This window comes from Notolabrus celidotus, chromosome 20 (assembly GCF_009762535.1).
Source record: "Notolabrus celidotus isolate fNotCel1 chromosome 20, fNotCel1.pri, whole genome shotgun sequence".
Classification (NCBI taxonomy): domain Eukaryota; kingdom Metazoa; phylum Chordata; class Actinopteri; order Labriformes; family Labridae; genus Notolabrus; species Notolabrus celidotus.
The window spans coordinates 9,297,297-9,319,945 of NC_048291.1; the positions used below are offsets into that span (position 1 = coordinate 9,297,297).

Consider the following 22,649-nt stretch of genomic DNA (forward strand, 5'->3'; position numbering starts at 1 on the left):
TCCTCTGCTTTGCGCTCCATTTGACTCTAACATCGGACTTCCACCAGATCCGTTGTGGTCCAGCTCCGTGCTCTCTTGTACGTCACCACCCTCAGTAATTACTGAATCAACGAATAGATAGATAGATAGATCTTTATTTGTCCTTAATAAGGCAATTTGTTGTCACCGTCTGTACAAAAAATACATATATAAAACACAAATAAACAATAACATCCACCAAGCCCCACAACAATGGTGCTTATCATCCCACATATATACTTACTTATAGATTATCCAACTCTTCTCCTCATCCATGTTGCCTTAATTGGCCTTTAAAAACCTCTGACCTGTTGACTCCAGGCCTGGCTCCGCTTATCATGACGGTTTGTTGTTATAGTAAAGTGAAATATGAGAAGTGTTTAATTCTGAAAAAATTAACCGGATGTTTTAAATTTGTTTTGGTGTCTGACTTGTCTTGTTTTGCACTTCTGATCCGGAGGGCTCCAACCTGCCAGATCAGATATGCAGCTGGAGCGCAACGGAGCGGATCCAGAGGAAGTGAACACAGTGACTAGATGCAGTAAATAGAAACCTGTCAGATTTGACGCTATGACGGATCGGAGACAGACCGGAAACGCACCTGGTGAAATTTGGCTGAAAATGGGACTGCAACGTACAAAAAGTGCATCATGAACTGAGATGCAGGCTCGTTTTCTAAGTGACTCCTTTTTGTAACCAGTACTTACACAATAAATATATTACATTTACTATATATATTTGGCACTATAAATGTAAATTTACAGAGTGATGGATTGGTTATACGGTAGTTTTTTAGCCTGACTTTCAGGAGGACACTGTACATTAAGGGTGCGGGCAGGAGAACAAATCTGTAGTTAGAGAAACAGAGAATATGTGGTATAAAGGCAGGCATGTTATACACATTATACCTCTATAACTCTGATATAAAGAGAAGGTTGGATATCAGCAAAACTTCCTCTAACTCTGGCCTCACCCTCGGGGCGCTTTCCATTTTAGCCCCTGTGCTGGCAGGCCTCTGAAACATGTGAAATATATCAATATGCTTGGCAAGAAAATCTCAAGTCAAGTTCTATTTATCTTTTGACTCAGAGTGTTTTTTCTGTCTGTATCTGAACACCGTGTTCCAGAGAAAATAGTTCCTTTGTTTATCAGCCAGCCTTTCACCGCTTTGTTTTCTCCAGGTTAAATTTTATCCTCTCTTTGTGAGCGCCTGATGTTGGCCATCATCTCTGTTTGATTTCTGCAGAGTGTCTGAAGCAGCTTCGCATTCAGACTCCCATTTCTCCTGATTCTGACGCCAAAAGCAGCAAGATGAGCCGCTTTGTCTCTCGGTTTGTTTGTTTTAGTTCTTCTGTGGGAGAGGAGGCGACGAGATCTGCACAGATGGCAGTGCGTGTGTTTGTATGTGTGTGTCTCTTTGTACACCCCTTTCCATATGTGCTGGTGTATACCTAGGCGTTGCGTTGAAGACTTGCAGTATGCTGGCCTTATGCTGCGTCTTTGTAAACACACACACTCACACACACATGCACACACAGGTTGTATTTTTAGCTGGCTTGGATTCTGACACTGTGTTGGAGCTTAAGGAACAGATAGGAGGAGCTGAAAACACTACTTGTTGTGTGATTATAATTTTGGAGTGCTACATGTGAGTTTGGCAGCAGTCTTCATCTTTAGTAAAATGTCTTTTTAACCTCAGAGTGACGTCAACTCCCCCAGATAAAGTCACGTTTCTATCACAGTCTGCATTGAATGATCAACACCTCTCTCTTGTGTCAGAGACGCAGTGCTGAGTAATTTCTTTGTTCTTGGCCAGTGTTATGAGTTTGTCCTGCATTGCACTGCATTGAAATCGTATATGTTATCCTCCCCTGTCACTATATAAGAGGATTAATTAATAAACAAGATTTGTAGCTCATAAAGACTCACCAACAGTTTGTTTAACACACACACTTGTGTTGTGAGAGGACACAGTGGAGTCCTCTCTTGTTTAACAGCCATTGATCTCACTCACACTGAGAGCTAAAGGACAAACACAGACTGCTGCTGGTTCTCTGTGTCTGTGTGTGTATGAGCGTCTATTATGTCTGTGTGTGTTTGCATATTTTAACCCTTTGTAGTTTGGACTCCTTTTCCCCATTCATGCACCATTTATAACTTCGCTCTAATTCATATGCTCTGAGGATCAAAGCACTGAGCCGTGACTCTGTGTTTTCATGATAACCTGAGTTGTGACAGTCTACCTGAATACTCTGTGCCGACATACCTAACAAACCTGGGCTTTAAAAGAAATCTATCAAACATTAAATACCACGTGTCTCACTCTGATTCTAGGTGTCCTGGATAGGATGTTTAAGATCTCTGGATTTCTGGAAGAATTAAATAGATATCTGACTCCATGTTTGCCAACACAGCACTATTTATGTCTGTGCCTTGTTCTCAAAGGGGTTGGAATCTGAGGCATATTTCTGCATATTATTTGGAGTCTAGACAGAAGAATAATTCGACAAGAATCATTTGGAAGGACTTAAGTAATCAGGGTTAGATTCTGTTTTAATATTCTACCACAGTGAAAATAATGAACAAACAACATTGTTGTATAGTGACTAGTTACTGAATCAGATTGAGCTATCACAGAGCCATGAATTCATGCCATGACTGCACGATGGTACCAACCAATGATCACGGCCAACATAGGCTAGACTACACCCGGAAACACAAATGAATGTTACTCATCAGTTTGGTGAAGTACGTCTGCCATTTCTCTCACTAATATTTCTCCTTCTTCAGTCTGTCCTCGTTAAATCGCATGTTTAAAGTTCAATTATTTTACATTTAAAAACAGTTTTTAAGCCCATGCAAACAATGTAGAGCTTTCACTCTAGTGTCTTTATTTCAGAGTCAAATGAATGCAATGAAATGTACTTTGTGATCTCGTCCCCTAGTTTATTATTCAAATAAATGCTGCAGTGCTCCACCAGTGTCGTCTGAAACAAGTTCAATTATTTTACATTTAAAAACAGTTTTTAAGCCCATGCAAACAATGTAGAGCTTTCACTCTAGTGTCTTTATTTCAGAGTCAAATGAATGCAATGAAATGTACTTTGTGATCTCGTCCCCTAGTTTATTATTCAAATAAATGCTGCAGTGCTCCACCAGTGTCGTCTGAAACAATGACTGAGAGATAGGACACAGCTTGTCACCCATTAAGCAAGCGCTGTGGTTAACTTCTTCGACTTACTTTTGCCCACATACTCCAAAATAATTCTCTGCTAGCTTTCTTGGTGCCCACTGACTTCAGTCTGATTAGCAGCACCTGTATAGTTAGCTTGTAGGGGGTAACTCAAACACACAGTACTTCTTTTATATCTTAATTCTGTTTGACACAAAGTGCATAAGCAGTGTGGGAGTTTTTAAAGTGAGATTTGCCATTCAAAAGTGCAGTGGTGTCGGAATTTTCCATCACGGCATCAGCAGGAAGAAGCAGGATGGCACAGCAGTGACTAAACCATTGTTGTCAGGGTGGGAAACATGGTGGAAGGAGGACCCAAGTGCAGGTTTAAAATGAAAGGTTTTAAGAAACAAAAGGTACCAACAAAACATACTAAAAACTTCCAAGAATTAAATCCAAATAAAACACAGAGAGAACACAAGATAAGAAACACAGAGAGAACACAGTAGAGACAAACAATGATCCAACACAGGACAGGGGATCACAGGGACTAATTACACAAAGCCATTAACACAGGTGTGGAACACAGGACACAGGTGAAACTAATCAGGGTAATCAAAAAATGCACACAGGAAGTAAAACTAAACTGGAAACACAGGGATCAAGAACTACAAAATAAAACAGGAATCACAAGGCTAGACTAATGGCCCTTTTCCACCGGCCCGTCTTTACCCTACTCTACTCGACTTGACTCGTCTCTACTCGGTTTGTGTTCCGTTTCCATGGGTGCGGTACCTCGTGTCAGATACCAGTTTTTCGTAGCTGCTCTGCTCTGGTTCGAAGCGAGCTGAGCCGATACTAAAAGGTGACGTCAACGGACTGCCGGCCACTGATTGGTCAAAGAATGTTGTCACCGAAGAGTCATGAGCGCGACGCCCAATCGCGCCAAACACAGGAATCAAACACGCCATTTTTAAAAAATGACATCAGTACTCTTTTGCTCTTCTTTTGCTTTTCTCTCTCACTCTGCCTGCGACAAAAAAGCCACAGACCGAGCAGCAAGTACACCATTGCCTCCATGTCCTCCATTGTTTGTGATTGTTGTGTTTGTGTTGTGTTCAAATTGACGTGAACGCAGTTTCGCGCAGCTTTGTTTATGACGACCCCTCCCAGCGTGAGTCGGTACTCGGGCTGGTGGAAAAGAAACCCAAACTGAGTAGAGTCGAGTCGAGTCGAGTCGAGTCGAGTCGAGTAGGGCTGGAACTGTGTAGTGGAAAAGGGCCATGAGAAACACAAATACAAGAATATACAACACTAATACAGAATAAACGCAGAGAGTAGGCAAGGCATGAAACACAAGCGAAAAACTAAACTAAGCATCAACTCATGACAATTGTGTGACAAAAGGGACAAAATAGCATGCACTAAAAAAAATAATTTCAGAACTTACAATTAACATAGCATAACAATTAACGCCTTAATGCTGACAGCTCTAATTTTAAATATTTTCAACAATATGTAAATAAAAAAGATAAAGAGATGCTTTAGATCTTGAGCAAACTTTATAGTTCTTCTTAAAAATGCAGACATTATTCCTGAAAGTTCTTCCGTACATCTTTTATTTCTCTCTGTCTTTCTGTGTTTTCCAGCAGACAGATGATTCTGCACAGACAGACAGTCAGACATCATCACAGACTTTACCTGAAAGCACAGACAGCAAGACCCAGCCCAAGAGACTGCATGTCTCCAACATCCCCTTCAGGTTCAGAGACCCAGACCTCAGGCAAATGTTTGGTGTAAGTACAACAATGTGAAACCTTATGGTGTGTGAGAGATCCTTGTCAGGATATTTGGGATAATAGTAAGAAAATATATCAACATACAATATTTTAACGATTGCTTTAACAGGATTGTTTCTCTGTTTGTTTCTTTGCAGCAATTTGGCAAAATCTTAGATGTGGAAATCATCTTCAACGAGCGTGGCTCTAAGGTAAAAGCTTTGTGTTGTTGCTGTTCATTGCATGTCTCTAAATGTATTATGTATATAATTTATATATATCTTTCTAAGAAATGTTTACTACTATCTTTTTAAAAACAATAATTAATCAAAAACATGTATTTAAAGAGCATAGCTGTTCCTGCTTCTTTGTGTTTGATATAACCCTGACCTTTGTGCATAAAACTGAAATGTCTTCTTTCATTGTTGGGCCCCTACTTGATCAGTATGAATTGTTATGAATCCATATTATACTTCAGACCTTTCTCAATACAGTTTTTACAAAGTTTGAGGTCCTGCTGTTAGGAATTTAATTTCAAAAGTTGAACCTGGGATTTGGACTGACCACTAAGTTCAAAAAGTTTTCCAGTTGTTGTAGATTTCTTCGGCTTGCAGCAGTGAACCAGGCTGTAATAGCTCAAATGTAATCATTTGGGGTAAATTCTCCCCATAATTCTCTTTTTTTTTTCACTGACAGGCTTAGATTGTTATTCAAAGGGTCTGACAACATTACAGAAATGATCCCTACAGAGATAGATAGATAGATAGATAGATAGATAGATAGATAGATAGATAGATAGATAGATAGATAGATAGATAGATAGATAGATAGATAGATAGATAGATAGATAGATAGATAGATAGATAGATAGATAGATAGATCTCCCTCTTTGACAGCAGAGTTTCACTTTGTAGGGATTCTTTCTGTGATTAAGAGATTCCAAAAAACAACATTTGAGCGTTTCAGTGAAAGAAATTAACTCTTAGAGAACGAACTTTAATTGACGTCTTTTATCCCTAAGGATTATATTTCAGTAGGCATCATTCCGAGAAAAAAGACGAAATTCACAACAACAACAACAACAACAACAACAACAACTGCAATTTTATGGTTTAAGAACATTTGCAGAACAAAATTGAAGCTCACATGTATTAGGTTGTCCTTCACAACCTAAATTCTTCTCCACCAAAACTTCACCCAAGTCAGCTCAAAGTAATCCTTCATTAACTGGGAGAAGCAAGGACACTTTATTGGGCTTTACAGGCTCAATCTTAATTTAAAGAGCTGGTGACTGAACAAGGACATGAGAAGAACGATTGAGAAAGGCCTGATATTCAAAAGTTATGCACAAGATATGCTCTGTCAATGATTTTTCACATGATTAATGAGGCAAAATTAGATTTTGATATCGATAGAAATGTTGCAGATTGATGGTCAAAGTTAATTAAGCATCTTTGTTCTCTGTTTCATTAACAAACCAGAGAGTCACGCCTGATCAATACTGGGCTATTAAAACGCCCTCTTTAGAACAACATCCTTCTTTTATACTTGAGCTGAAGTCATTAAGTCCTGTTGAGAGGTTTCTTATGAGATTATTTGCTGTTTTGTGCCTTTAATTGTGTAAATACATACTGCTCTATGTTATTATCTTGGTTATTTTTCTTATCGTTTATGCCATAAAGAAGTTAATTTTCCTTTCACTCTTTTGGTACTTTTAATATGCTACATTATGACTTCATCAGAAAAATCTAATTGCCATACCACCCTGCAATAAGGGAGCGCTGCAGTACATGATTTATGTCCAACTACATTGTATGCAATTAAACCCCTGCTATTAAAGTAGGCATTTATTATTGAGGCATGTTATTAACCCTGGAGGCCTGAATATACTGAAGGATGTAGGTAATAATTTGGAGAGTACATTAAAAGCCTTCAATTCCAATAACTAAAATCTTTGTTTTTTCTATTTCTTGACTTCCTAACTCACTTACGTTGATTTATGTTCCCTGTGAATTCTGTGACCGTTAATTAAACCTTGCCTGAGCAGCTATTGTCCAATCCTTCCTGAGCAACCGTAACATGTGATGACAGGCCTGTCAAGCTTTTTGATTCCTGTGTGAGACATAACAGTACGAGGGCTTACCTGCAGTAGTAAACCTGCATTACAGCCTTGTAGAAAATAATTGCCTATAATATATTGTGCTGTGTCCACTGAACAAAAGCTGGCTCTGAATCATGTTATAACAGATGGCAGGCCAAAGATGTGATCAGACCAAAATCTACACTGCAAAAACTCAAAATCTTACCAAGTGAAAGTGTCTCATTTTTAGTCAAAATTTCTTATCCCACTTAATTTAAGATAAATGTACTTTTGAGCAAGATAGAGGGACTTGTTTTAAGACATCTTAAATATTGTGTTAAGTCAAACAATCTTTAAATAATCTTGTTTTGAGTTGTAATTTAGAAGAAACAAGGTTTATTTTACATTTCATACATTTTTCAAGCGGAGATCTTATTTGTGGAAGACAGATAATCTTGATTTAAGACAAACACTTTACTTGATTTAAGTAAATGCATTTTGTTGGAGAATCTATCAGAAAACAGCTCCATTGATAAAAGAGAGAAAGACATAAAAGTTGTTTTTTTAAGGGTGGGTTACAGTTTTCAGGCACTGTTTCTTCTAAATCAGATCAAAATATACATCCTCAAACACTATGTGAGTAGAGCTGGCTTTTCTTAAAAAAACAACATGACTGAATATTAGTATATCCAACTCACTATGATAACACATTATATCTCAAAATGCTCAAATTAAATTTTGTAATCTTATTTCAAGTACAAGATGGTCTTAAACCTAAAGAAGTGCCGCTTTAATACAACTCAAATTAAGGTGAATATATCTCAAATGAAGAAGTTGACATGAAATGTATTAGTGCAAAAATTTATTTTTGAGTGAAAATTTGCTAAATGTTCGCATTCCTGGTTTATTCTGAGACACTAAGCTTTAAAATACTGGTAACATATTGCTTGAAATAAGTTTTCCCTGCTAATTTTAAGATCACAGTTTTCTAAATACTACATCTTAATTTAAGAAATCTCACCAACCAATTGTTTTGCTTATTTCAAGGTAAATATTTGAAATAAGTTTTTACTTGTTTTTGGAGGGGCATTTTTTCCAGTGTACTAACATTTTTCTGAGGGGCAGGTTATTTATTTATCATTTATTATTATTTATTTTTTTTCTATACATATTCTTGTTGAAATTCTTGTACTGTACACCTTTTTGTTTGCTGCTGTAACTCCATGAATTTCCCTGTTATGGGACGAATAAAGGAGTATCTTATCTTATCTTATCTTATCTTAATACGATACAATGCAATACAACACAATGCAATATAATTCAAAAGGATACCATTTGACATGATACCATACATTATTATAAGATACAATACAAAACAATACGGAACAATATGATACAATTGGAAAAAATGACAAGATAACATTTGTAACATTGCAATATAATACTATATGATACGAAACAATATGATTCAATCCAGTATGATACAATAAGAGGCAATTTGATACACTCCCATACAGTACTGTTCTTTAAAATTCATACAGTCACAGTTTATGGAGAGGGAGGGAGATTAACCAGACAGTATACACAGGGACAAGTACTTGCAGGTTGTAAATATACATGTGCTACACCACAGCAGAAAGCTTGGCAGGCATAGCAAAAGTATCTGAGAGTGAAAGGCCATCAGATGTGTTCCTAGATGTGTTATTTTAATGCATACTGCAACCAAAGAATGTTGAAGAAGAATATGATATTATACTCTGTGCTACTATTCACACAAGCCTTTGTTCCCTGAAATGTTAAGCATAAACTGTATGAAATAATGTGCATGTCCTCTCTCCGTCCTGCATGCAGGGTTTTGGGTTCGTAACGTTCGAGCATAGCGTGGACGCCGACAGGGCCAGAGAGAAATTACACGGCACCGTGGTAGAAGGCCGTAAAATAGAGGTGCATGTTCTTAAATATTTCTACCTCCTTCTCCCTGTCCTCCTCTTCCTTTGTGTGTTTGTGTGTGAGTGTGTGTGTGTGATGTTCATGTATTTGTGTGTGTTTTTGTGTGTGAACATTTGTCAAGTCTCATTCCACCTTGTCATCTTGCATCAAACTGTCAAGTCATACAAGCATCATCATTACCCTTTCCTTGTGCTGTTTTATTAACCCTAACAAAATAAATCTCTACATGTACCTACTCAAACATTTCTGTATGTGAGAGACTTGTTCAGTTTGGGTTTATTTACTTTTTTGTTCTTTTTTTCTGTTTGACTTGATTTATCAAAGGTTTACAAGTGAAAATTCACTCTGCCCAGCATTTTTCAGTTTTAAAGATGTTTATGTTGAGAAGTTTGCTTTTGAGCTTGTCTTTAAATGCCCAGAAGAAAATATGAAGAAGAAGCTTTCCCCCTTGATAAGTCCTCCTAACTTGCTGATCCACGGACTGATTAGGAATTGGATAAAAGCTGGAGAGAGAAATGCAAGGTTCACATCTAACTAGAGTAGCATGATAGCAACCAAATACTATTCCAGTGTGTTGTGTCCACTCAGAGAAACAGCATGTGGACACCACCGGTCTTGAAGCATAACTCTGTCCATTTCAATGTGACGAGCTTACTAAAACCATGACCTGAATCCTCATCGTTGGCCCTATTGTAGGGTCTACAAAGCTGATATTAAGACATATCAGGAAACCCAACATGGACTGCCCAATCAAAGTGGATTGAAGGTTTTGGGTAGAACTTTGATTTATCATAATTCTGGGCTGTAAAGAATCATCACATCATAAAGCTTCACTTAAACCACTTTTGGTTTTGCCACCATGCATTGCAGTTTACGTAGATCTTTCATTGTTAATCCTTCACAACAAGCAGGAACTGGAAGTAAGCAGTAGATGTAGGATTGTTAGATATATGAATCACATACCAGAACACCTTGTAGACGAGTACAAGAGTGTGAAATCAAACCACAGGGCAGAATCGAAGGCCTTATCTTTACATTTCAAGACGCTCATTCCCTCCCACCAAGGCCTCTTTCCATCCACCAGCCCCTCCACACTCCTGTGACATTCTCACAAAGGCAGCTGCAATTCCCTATCCACAACGAGCTTGTCCTTGACAAATTATGCAAATGTATTCAACAAAGAGGACATATTCCAAGAATATTTGTGCTTCAGATGTACAGTACCTTGTGTCCACAACAAATGTTCCCCCTGTCCTTGCTTTCTTTGATTTTTACCGTCCACACTGCCATCCACAGCTCACTGTTGTTAGAACAGTTTATTCCCTTAGTTAGTCTTTTCTGATTCCAGACTGTTGGCACCTTTACAACCCTTTTTCATACCACACATTACTAATTGAATGCCATCAGATGTAATGGACCACAACTGAAACTGCCTGACTACATCTCTACTCTCTCAAGCTGTCCGTCAGAAGAGTAGAGATGAGCTCTTTTGTTCAAAGGACTAGAGAGAGCACTGACAGCAGGACCATACCAGATGAGATATCTGTTCCCACAGGAAAAGTTCTAGGTTTGCTCTAGATTGTCCAGAAACCTCCAAAGAGAGGAGCCAAGGATGCAGGCCATATATTCAAACACCCACAGCTGGCTCCTTTCCATGCCAAGGGGCAAACAAAGTCATTCATCCATCCATCTGTCCATGAATGTTTTCTTTTATGGGGTTCTCAATTTGTTCCCTGACCAAATAAGATATTTATTTCCTTAAGAATACTATTGATCTCAAAACCAGATGCTCAGAACACCTTTGCTGACTCCTTTCGGCACAAAGGACTAGGCGCCGTCCTTCTAGATCCCTTCAGATGTCGGATCCTCTTACCTTTCTCCATCCATCCATTCTCATTCTCTTTTCTGGAGTAGGGCCAAAGCAGCATATGCTTCATGAGGTATTTCAGCATGCCCTCTCCCAACCGATGACTCTCAGGAGCATTCCCAGGTCAGATGATCTACATATTCATTCAGACAAGTTCAAGGTCCACCCTGATGTAGCCACTAATCAAGAGCTGCCCTGAAACCTCCAAAAGGACGCACCCAGGAGGAGACAAAATCAGATATAAGCTGGCTTTTTTTTAATAGAAAAGAGCAGCAATTATACTCTAATGTTCTTTTGAATGCCCTACCCCCACACCTCATCTCTTAAGCTCTGCAAACCACATTTGAATGAGATCTCATCTGGAAACGGCATGCCATTGGGACTTAAGGTTTGACCAAGATGTTCAGGTGCTCCCTCAAAGCCCAATTGAAGGAGCTTCTTTTTGGAAGTAAAACATGAAGACTCTTCCAGCCTTCTACCCAGATTATTGTTCCCAGCTCAGCTGACACTAGAAGAACTGAGGAGCTTGACCATCTTTCCATCCAACCATCCATCCATTTTTCCCCATACAGGATAGTCGGCTGCATGCAGAGAAAGGTTTTCAGGGGATTCCCTTTAACCAGCAACTATTTCCAGGTCCTCCTATGTATCCCACGGTTTTTGTAACCAAACATCTATCTGTAAAGCTCTACCTATCTTGTTTGCTTGTTGCAATTTAGTCCCTCTAGCTGCAGGTTAGTGCCATGAGGAAAAAAAGGGGATTAGCTAAAGTACAAGGTTATCTCTCAAAGCTGCCCCAGATGCAAAGCTATGGGTCTCAGAAACAATACTAAAAGAATGGGGCCCTTAATTTGTGGGAAAGCTTTACTGCCTTCATGGACAAAAGCGTCCCTTCTGTTTCTTTGTAGTTTGATCGAGTATCTAATCCAACGTGATGAAGTGAAGTTTTGGAGTATTTGTGTCTTTGGCTCAGTTAAGGATAAAGAATTTGAGTAGAACCCTTATCAGCCTCAGCTCCTCTAAATCTCTATCTATTTGCATGATGTGAGATAAGAGTACATACTTTCCTGCGTACCATTTAAGACCAATCAAACGACGTGTTAGAATATAACCCACTCTCTGTGCTGTCAAGAGTGCTCAATGGTTCCACGGGACTCTATTTGAGGGCAGAGCCGATAAGTAGTTATCCTCACAGTGCACAGAAAATGGTCCGAATCAATCAGTATGGTTGGAGAAGACAGCTTGTCTGGACAAAACGGTCAGAGTTATGCTTCAAGACACCAGCCAGCTGATGTATAGAGAGAGCTGAAAGAGAGAGTTTGTGCAGTGGAATGATTGCAAAGTTTTCTTTGCCACCTGAGTAAGATGCTGCTTATTCCTTTCTCATCCCCTCCTTCCCCAACATCCTTCCAACGGTAGCTTGTTTAGGGCCCCATCCAACACAGTTACAACCGTAACAGTACACAAACAAGTGGGCGGGGCCTAAAGGTTTGGGAATGGTAAGTGTGGGCGAGCAAGCCATTCTGCCAGCATTTCCTCTCTCTCCTTCTCTCTCTTTGGAACGTTTGCAACGCTGAAACTCACGTGACATTTCTTTTTGAATTGTGGTTGAGTTGATGCTGTACATGGACATACATATTTTCTTGCGTGTTGGCGTGCGTGTCCATTCACTAAGTGTTCTCCTGAAGCTGCGTGTGCGGGATACTGACTATGATATGAATTCGTTTGCACATCTATCTAAGATTGTTGGAAACCCATTTATTAATTTGTTTTATTTATTATTTGAAGACAATGCACCCTTATTTTGATTTACCCTGATAGCTATTTTTTGGATTTGGAATGACATGATTGGTTGATTGACTGACTTGGTTGGTTTATTTGAGTATATCTGTTTTATTTGGTTGGTTTTTCGATCTTTTTAATCATTCTTGCAATGAATTAGAGAGGCTGTTGTCTGAGTGTGAATGCCTTGTGTTGCTTTTGTCACAACAGTTCTTCTCACGTTTTAAGGTTGACTTGATGTTGCATAATGCTCCCAACATCTTCTCCCCTTCCCCAATGACATTTTCTTTGTTGTTTTTTTTTTCTCCTCCTCCTTCTCCTCCCCACCGCATGCATCTACACATTTACAAAACATCACTTTGCCGAGTGCATCTGTTGTTTCTTTTGTCTGTGCGTTATTGAAATGTCACAATAACTGGGAAGAGCATGCTGGAAAACCTCATAAGATGGAAAATATGCAAATGAGAAAGAAAACTGATTTGTTTCGGATGTGTTTTTAAGTGTTTCTGAATGCAATTTTGAAAACACACAAACAACATGGATGTTTGCCATGATACAGTGTACTGCTTTCTTTGTTTACAACATGAGGAAACTATGCATGCAAAATTACTGTAAGAAATGAAGCCTCTACTGCTAAAGCATAAATCTCATAACTCATGGACGTGTCTTTATCTGCTGTAGGTCAACAATGCAACAGCCCGAGTAATGACAAATAAGAAGACTGTCAACCCATATGCAAATGGTAAGCTGGAGTCCCTGTTTGCAGTACACCGACAGAAAATATATACATCTTTTATTGATAGGAAGATTGAATCAAATGGATTTACTACACAAAAGAAGATACAGGTACATGCAGCTACACAACCAGATGCATCATGAATATAACTGCACACATACTTGACCATGCACAACGCGTCTTACTGGAGAATACATCTAGAGAGCACACCAGAGAGCTCAGGCGATATGCAACTACCACATTTACAGGATGTAAACAAGAGACTTGACAGAACTCCTTCCTGAACCAGCTCAGATGACGGATGACTGGTGGACAGAACACAACATCAGAAGCGCTCTGTCTCAGTTTTTCCCCATTATTCCCCTCCCTGCTCAGAAGTAACAAAACTTCTTCCCATGGATTAAGACTCACACATTGAGTCTGTTCTGTGTTGAGTCTCAGTCTGAAGCTGGCTCAGACCTCTTAACACCCCTGCAGGGTGCCCTGAGCTATTGTGAGTTAAAGAGGTGGGCCTTTAGCCTTTTCGCTAACAGCTACAGGATGCCTGCCTGTCAATCAAGCCAGGCATGAACTTATTTAGGCAAAACTAGAAGTGTTATCTCCCAAAAATACAGATTTATAAAAAAATTCACCCCCCACAGTGTGTGCTGTTAGATAAATTAGCTATTCAGACCTAAACCGTTTTTTGAACCAGGCTTTTGAATGGATGTGTATGTGGTTTCCGGTGTTTCTGCAGCCAGCCTCAAGAGGACGCTCAATGAACTGCAGTTTTTAACACTTCCACATGGGCTTCATATTTTAAGTCCAAAGATTGCCACTTGTTTGTCTACAAAGCTTTCTGCCATTATTGTTCCTGCTAATGTGTTGACTTTGCACCATCCCCTCTGCTTCTACACTGCCCCTCCTGTTAATGTGCATACTGCATCTTGCGTCTCCGTCAGTTAATTTTGAAGACATGCACAGCCAATGCACCAATCAGATGCAGCATTAGTACAGCCTTGGCTCCACAAAAAGTGTTGAAAGTCTGAAGCAAAGATGATCAAAAACACACCATACCATATCTTATTTCAAATGGAAATACTTTCTCATCAAATGCAGACCTCATGTCTTGTATTAACTGTGACCTATATGAAAGTTTTAGGCGGATAATTAAGTCCATCTCTGAGTGCCAATCAAGGAAGTGATTAATACCCATGGCCATGTGCCTGAGCATCTCTTGAAATCCACATAATTTGGTCATTAAAAACATCCCTCCTTACTTTTTGCTCAGGTGTTGACATCACATCACCGTCACCCACATCTCAGGTTTCTTCAGTAATCTGTATAGATTGGGTGATGTGCTCATTGACAGCCACTTCCCTTATTAAAGAAAAAAAAAGGAGCCACTCTCGGGTTTGGAGACTGGATTAAAAAATGAGACGCCATCTTTCTGTGCCAGAGTCAGATGGATTTTGACAGAAAATGGCTACAAGGCAGCGAGCGTGGGTCAGATCGACAACAATGTCAGACTGGATAATGAAGTGTTGAAAAAATTCAGTCAGGCAGTCCAGTCTGATTATCAGGCTAGGTTAAACACGCACCATCTCGCATGTCTTAGATTATAATTTTGACTGACTGATTTAGTTTTAAGTGTACTTTTCTTTGTGGTGTTAGAGGGAGCCTGAGAATTAATGATTTCATCGTGAACAACTGGTCTAGGAACAGAGTAAGTTAAAGGAGCTGATCTGGCCTCCGAATTCCCCAGATCTCAATCCAATTGAGAATCTGTGGGATGCACTGGACAACAAGTCTGATCCGAGGAGACCCAAATTCCCGGACTTAAAGGATCTGCTGCTGACGTCTTACTGTCAGATACCACAGTACCAAGACTTCAGAAGTCTAGAGGAGTCCATGTTTGTCAGGGCAGGGCTGTTTTGGTCCTGACCTGATGAGCAGGCAGGGGGCCATAATGTAATGGCTGATTGGGGCATACCGCTGAAGTAAGATCTTAAAGCTTACCTTATAAAACAGATTAAAAGCATAGACTGTATAAAATATGGACGTAGTATCCGTGACGTCACCCATCTGTTTCTGAAGCGCTGTTTTGAGACCAATCGTCGGCGTGAGCCATATTGCTTCTGTCGAGCCAGTGTGACGTAAAGAGGCGGAGTTTGAGCCTCCTAGCCAACAGCAACAGTGTTCCCGCAGGCAGCTGTGCCTCTCATTGGAAGACTAGTAATCTCAATATCTTTGAAATTGCCACATAAAAAAAAATTCACCCCCCTAACAGTGAGAGCACATTGAGAAATGAGATATCCAGACTACACTCATCTTTTGTACCAGGCTGTAAACATGTTTATTTCTGCTGTAAAGATCGTCTTTTTCCCATTCATGTGTATGTGACTTCCGGTACTACCGGAGCCAGCCTCAAGCAGATCCTCAGTGAACTGCAGCTTTCTAACACTTCCACATTTTTAGACTGGAGGTTGCTGCTTGATTAAAAGTCAAGAAATCACAACCATCCTGCAGTGTCTTCCAAAACTTTAAACGTTAATTATTGTAGCTGCTTTGTTTTCGTCGTTCTTTTAGAAAATGGACAACATATAAACACATGAACAATAGAAATTAAGCGTCATGTAGTGTACTTCATGCCTTCTTGATATGACACAAACTCTAACTGCAACTTTGTCTGTTTTAACTATCTAAATGTATTCCCAAGTAGATGAGCTCACAAAGCAGGCAGTCCGATCACAATCATGTCTCTTTTTTTTCACCGGTCTCTCCGTCTCTGTCTCTCGTGTGTCTGTTTTCAGGCTGGAAGTTGAATCCAGTGGTCAGCGCTGTCTACAGCCCCGAGTTCTATGCAGGTAGGAGGACGTGCCCTTCTCCATCTGTCACCATCTCCTTTGTCCTTATCTTCCTCCTCCTCCTCCCTTTTGTTCTTCCATTTCTTCGACATATTCATTTTCTCCCAACCCCCTCTTTTCTCTAACCTCTGTCACCCCTCCCTCCTCTGCTTTCTTTCTGAGCAACATGCAACCCGGCAGAGTCTGTTTTTAGCCTCAGAACTCTGCTGAGTCGCTCGAACACAACATCAGACTGTCAGATCTGCTGAAAAACAAACATTCTGCAACACAAGAGACATCTTCAATCTCCCCAGAATTCCCCTCAAACCTTCCCTTAACTACCCCCCCACACCCCCACCCTGTCATTAACCATGGCCATTAAGGTGAAAAATACCTGGATTTTGAGATAAGAGACAGATAAAGAGTGTGACAGAGCAGAGGAGGAGTGAAGGAAAGTGGAGGACAGGAGAGAAGGAAATCTAATTGTCCATTTCTACAAGGGCATTAAAAGGTATGAAACATAGTTTGTAAATTAAAATCAATATTTTCAATTTCTCCAGACAGTCGTTTACCTAATTCACCGCCACATTATTTTAATTACAAAATGGTTTTCTATTGATTTACCTTTGTTTCACCTTTCAAGTACCAAAACTGCCATTGGAGCATGTGCGTGTGTGTGTTCAGAGTGTTTATGAGGGGCTTGCAAGCTTCTCAAGGCCTCTTCTTCTTCATTAGTAATCAGTGATGTTATGATATTAACAGGTGGTACTTGGAGACATTCAGGGCAGAGGCCAGGGACCTTATTTGTTGTTAAATGGTTCTGTTGTTTTGAAGCAGAGATTATTAAGAATCAATAGAAGACTCACAGAATACAGAAACAAAAGATTTGGTTGGCAGGCTTTTGTGATTCTCACTCCTCAGAATATTTTGATTATTTGGACATAGAAAGACAGAATCCATCATCTTCCATTAGAGACTCTGCAGCTGACTTTGTATGATAGTTAAGGAATACACAGGACAGGTGAACCATGGTTAAAGACAGACCACGTCCACCTGTCCTGTGTATTCCTTACCCATCAAATAAATACATTTTCAAGTCATAGAAGCTACCAACCTAGTTTCAGTTTTCAGACTGTTTCACTGTTTCAATCTGAAACTGAGACTTTTGAAAACAATGGTGCAGATACCCATGGGCAAAAAAAATGCACAAAGTACTAGGGGTGTAACGATTCTTTTTAACAACGATTCTACTCGTTTCATGGTTCGTGGTTGACGATACGATTAAAGGACAATATTGGTTCATTCAGATTGTTCCGAAACGATTCAGTGACTTGAAATCGATTCAGTAACTTTTTAGCCAAAAATTCAACCCGTATGACTGTGAAATAAATACATTGATACCAAGCGGCAACCTCCGGTTTAAAAATATGAGTCAATGCAGAAGTGTTAAAAGCTGCAGTTCATCGAGGATCCGCTTGAGGCTGGCTCCGGAAGTAGTGGAAGTCACATACACATGAATGGGAAAAAGACGATCTTTACAGCAGAAATAAACATGTTTACAGCCTGTTACAAAAGACGAGTGTAGTCTGAATAGCTAATTTCTCAATGTCCTCTCACTGTAAGGGGGATGAATTTTTTTCTAACGCGGCAATTTCAAAGATATTGAGATTACTAGTCTTCCAATGAGAGGCACAGCTGCCTGTGGGAACACTGCAGCTGTTGGCTAGGAGGCTCAAACTCCGCCTCTTTACGTCACACTGGCTCGACAGAAGCAATATGGCTGCCGCAGCCGATTGGCTTCAAAACAGCTCTTCAGAAACAGATGGGTGACGTCACGGATACTACCTCCATATTTTATACAGTCTATGCTATTGATACTGGACAGTCCTAGATTCCTGTTGTTTCTTGTCAGGGAATCAGGCATAAATTAATTATGGATATAAACAAACAAGTAAACAACAATTAATGGCAAATGCATTCACATTTTATTTGAATAAAGTGCAATCAACACTTCAGGTTGAATTAACAAGAGGTTAACCTTTTACCTTGAGGATTCTGCAGAGCTGATGTTAACTTGCGCTGCTGCTGCAGCGGGAACGCTGCAAGAGGTGCCTGGACAGTCGGCATTATGTGAAATCCCATGGCGCCTTAGTAGGTTGTTGGATAGATTTGTCATGTTGCCGTGGTACTTTACTTGACCTTTACATATCCTACAAACAGTGAGCGACTTATTTAGAACATCTCCGTCTTTGCAAAAGCCAAAGTGTTATATAAAGTCTGCCATGCTTAAATCCAATGTGTTATTTCCTAGTATCGATACAATATATGTATATGTCGTCTGGAAGGCCTACTTGCCGAGCACAGATTGATGTAGTCGGATCATAGGAAGATATATCCATACACCGATGTAGTAGATGAATTGTTACACCCCTATAAAATACCAAATATAAGACAACCCTGATTATAGCATGATCACCCTTCTCAAGACAGATTTTTAGAAAACAATTTTGAGGACCAAATCTTGTTTTTATAAAGAAACTATTTTAACACTAGAACGGTCATGGGGGTCATTGGTTTCACATCTGAATGTAACTTAGTTGAATTAAAGATTACAGTGCTGCTGGTTCCTGACTTTACCTACAGTTGTATTTTTATGTATTTAAAATGTAATTTATGCAAATTGCACAAAAAGAAAACAATTGACAATTCTATTTTGGCAATTATGGCAAAGAGAAGCTTAAAAAGAGAGATGACTGTTGAGGAAGCCTGACAGTTGTTCGCAAGTGATATGTCAAAATAAGAAGCGGATTAAAGTGACTTGTCATGGAAAGTTTCATCCTATATATATTATACAGTATATCCTTAATCAATATTCACACCACTCTCTATATCGGGTATTTATCATAATAGATAATACAATTTGGAATCCGGCAGTCAAAATAACCTCTGGTGGCCTTTCTAGTATAAATGGAATCCGGGCCTTTCTAGTGTTAATAATGATAAAACAAATGTGAAAAAACAGTGAATAACTCCAAATTGAGTTGTCAGATTTAAATGCAAGAAAATGTTATCACATGTAAATGTAGCACTTATGGTATCAGTGTTAAAAAAACACGATAATTATAACAACCTGCAGTCAGTCAGACAGATGATGGGTCTGTTAATGGGTATACTTTTGATCCATTCTTTAGAAACAAACTCGCATTTGAAGACTTTCTTTTCGTGTTCGCTCTCTCTGGACTTTGCACTCTGTGACATCATATTTCTCGGCTGTTTGTCAGTCGTTTAATGTCGCTGCTGCACTGAATACTGTTTTCTTAAGAAAGGCATCACCTCTGCCTCAGTCGTTGGTTAATTAGTCTGACTTTTCGCACAACGTTGTTCCTTGTATCTCTTTATTTTGATCAAAAGGTGGCCTCAGTGGTAAGGGGTACATTTGCTTTACAGATAGGTGACAGTCTGTTGTAATGAATATTGAACTATAATTTTTACTATACAAGTGATTGGGTTCAGCCAAAATTTCTAACTCTTTTAGAGAGCACTACTTGAGGGGCCAAAATATGACAAACTGTTATCAAATATGTTAAAATGTTACATTAGTTAAATGCTGATTAAAGAGCTAGTTATCCAAAGGAAATATAACCACATGTTCTGAAGCATTGCTCAGTCTCAGTCCTCAGGAGTGGTTCTCTTAGAATAAATGCCACCCAGTCCTCTTCATATCACCTGTATCCCCATCAGAGTGGAGTGGCGCTGAGGAGAGTCATCAGTGTGACTTTAAGGTCTGCCCGGCCACTCGCTCCCAAAATCAAGGTGACAAAAGATGAATAGGAACAATTACCTGCCTCACTCCTCTCCTTGTCTCTCTTTGAGAAACTCTTATCCTTTGGCTCAAACCTTCCATTTTTCATCAGGTCAATGAATGATTCACTGTTTCTATTAGCATTTTATTAGATCTCCTTTTTGAAGAGATGTATAATTAGGGCTGGAAATGGCACCTCGATCTCCTTCTCAACCTTCACTCACCCTCGCTCTCAAATTAAGCTTTGTGTCAGTCGTCCCCATTAAGATTAATGATAAGTTAATAACAAAAGCACTGCAATAGCTCACTCCACTCCCACTCCCTCTCTCTCTCTCTCTCTCTCTCTCTCTCTCTCTCTTCAGTCTCTTTCTCTTCACATTTTGTCCACAACATGAAACTGAAACACTTCACACATTCTCTCCAGCAATCAAAAGCTGGTGTCAAATGCAGGTGTACAGCTCTATGTCCAACACGGTGCTCTGAATACTATTCATACTGCTCAGTAGAGTCAGCTCTCTGGAGGTGTTTTGATGGGAACACCGGGCAGCCTACGTCCCTTTACCCCCTTAACAAAACAAGTTACATTCATCTCAATTGGGATCCACCAAAGACTGTCGAGGAGCATTGGACATAGCTAGCCTGAGATCACTTTTTGGTCTGTTGACAACTGTTTAGACTACTGTTTGGGGTTTTTTTGCCAGAAGTGACCATATTTAGACAAGAAGGCAACCTCTGGCCACGAGAACAGTGTTACAAAACTGCAGTTTTTCATATGCGGCTGGTTCCGGAAGTACCGTAAACCACAAAAGGTTGATTTTGCAGCATTAGTTTGTAAAAAATCTCAAAGTGTAGTTTGATTAGTCCCACAAAATGTTTCATTCATACTTCATTTTTTAACAAAAAGTATATTGAATCCTTTAGACCAGTAAAGCCAATTCACCAGTATAAAATGCAGAGAGAGGTACTCTATCATATTACCGTGTTAAAGCTGCGGTTGGTAGTCAGATTTAGATACACTTTTTTTTATACTGGTTAAAATTATGAGACATTAGTTGACGTAGTGCAAAAAAAAAACGATGTGCCGAGGACTGGTCTGGAATCAGTCACGATTATATAGTCGCGAAGCAGCAGCGCTCGTGCATGTGAGTGGGGGCGTCATTTTGGATGGAGCCCTGAGGAAATGCTACATTCAAATTCATGCTAGTTTTCTGTGACTACCAACCCTAGCTTTAACCTTAAAGATGGCGCTAAGCTAGCTAAAGCTTTGTCACGAATGTTACAAATAACACAAATCACAAATTTGTCATGACAACCATTCCAGCCGCCACCCGTTGTACGTAACCTGAAGTGGTTGAAAATTTGTCCCCATTCAATGTGTATTGCAAGCAGCAGTTTAACTGCACCCATGTGGACCCTGCTGGAGGTGCCACTTTTTAACAACTTTCCTCCCTCGTTAGATCATAATCATGCAGCATGCTGTCTATTCAGAATAAAAAGAAGGTATATTACAAAGAGAATAAACCATGTGGAGTGCTGCTTTGACTAAAATGATTCCTAAATTTAAACAAACAGAGACCAGTAAGTATACAGATAGCCTGAGTCCAGGCTAGTTAGTCTCGGTGGTGGGGCTGTCCGTACCTCACAGCTTTCAAAGTCACACTATCACACTGCGTCCTATAAACTGGATAAGCTCATATTCCAGATTAATGGTTTAAAGTAGTTAAAAAAATACTGAATAAGAGGTTGTTGGGCATACAGGCATAAATGTGCACAAAAATATTAGACCAATTGGTCAATGATACGTAGGATTTGCTGTCGACCCCAACACCTCTAACCAGCCTCAAGCAGGAACTGTGTGTTCTTCTCATGGACATCGTGACATCAGGGCAGCTGTGCATCATTCTCTCCTCTGGGTCTCCAGTTCCAGGTTTTCCATACCCAGCAGCCAGTGCAGCAGCAGCAGCATACAGAGGAACCCACCTACGAGGTCGAGGACGGACGGTCTACAACACGTTCAGGGCGGCCGCTCCGCCCCCCCACATCCCTGCATACGGAGGGTGAGCTTCTCGTCATTTCTTCTTCTTCTCCTCTCCTTATTTAAAAAAAAACAGCCCTGAATCTGTGCGCTCAGAGTCAGCGGAGTGCTGCATGCCGGCCTCACCTCACAGCAATAACACACTCCTCACCTCCACAGCATGCTCGACCAATCAGAAAGCATGCTCCGTGACATGTGCCTCTGCAATGACTCATGGGAAATGAACGTCAATCTGGCCTTGTACTGTGGTGTCACTAAGCGGGGCTGTGTTCATGGTGGGATGGGAGGTCCTCCATGAAAATTTGAACTGGGATCAAACCAGTTGCAAAAAATAATTACCATAAAGCAGCAGCACTGACTCAGCCTCGGTGATAAAACATGAGCTGAGCTGACTAGAGCTGGGTGTGTGCAGGTCAGGTCTGATTTTACATTTTTCTGCTGGTTCTTTTTATTCATTTTGCATTTTATGACCACAAGCAAATGGACATTAAGGAGGTTGGCTGAGTGTCTTTTTAAGGAGGGATGGAGTTTTTATTGTGCTCAAAACAGAACAACCTTATCTCCCCTTATCTGCATTTATTAAAAATTTTAGGAGATGAGTGTA

At 39.9% G+C, this 22,649-nt stretch overlaps 1 protein-coding gene across 1 annotated transcript in view; it reads left to right on the top strand.

Annotated features, from left to right (window-relative positions):
- The window catches only part of LOC117831780 (RNA binding protein fox-1 homolog 1-like), a 272,572-nt gene that overhangs the window by 226,834 nt on the left and 23,089 nt on the right, over positions 1-22,649 (top strand). Inside the window, exons 5-10 of the mRNA XM_034710617.1 lie at positions 4,840-4,986; positions 5,127-5,180; positions 8,900-8,992; positions 13,329-13,389; positions 16,176-16,229; positions 21,932-22,067. Coding sequence (XP_034566508.1) covers positions 4,840-4,986; positions 5,127-5,180; positions 8,900-8,992; positions 13,329-13,389; positions 16,176-16,229; positions 21,932-22,067 — 545 coding nt within the window. The remainder of the gene's footprint in view (positions 1-4,839; positions 4,987-5,126; positions 5,181-8,899; positions 8,993-13,328; positions 13,390-16,175; positions 16,230-21,931; positions 22,068-22,649) is intronic.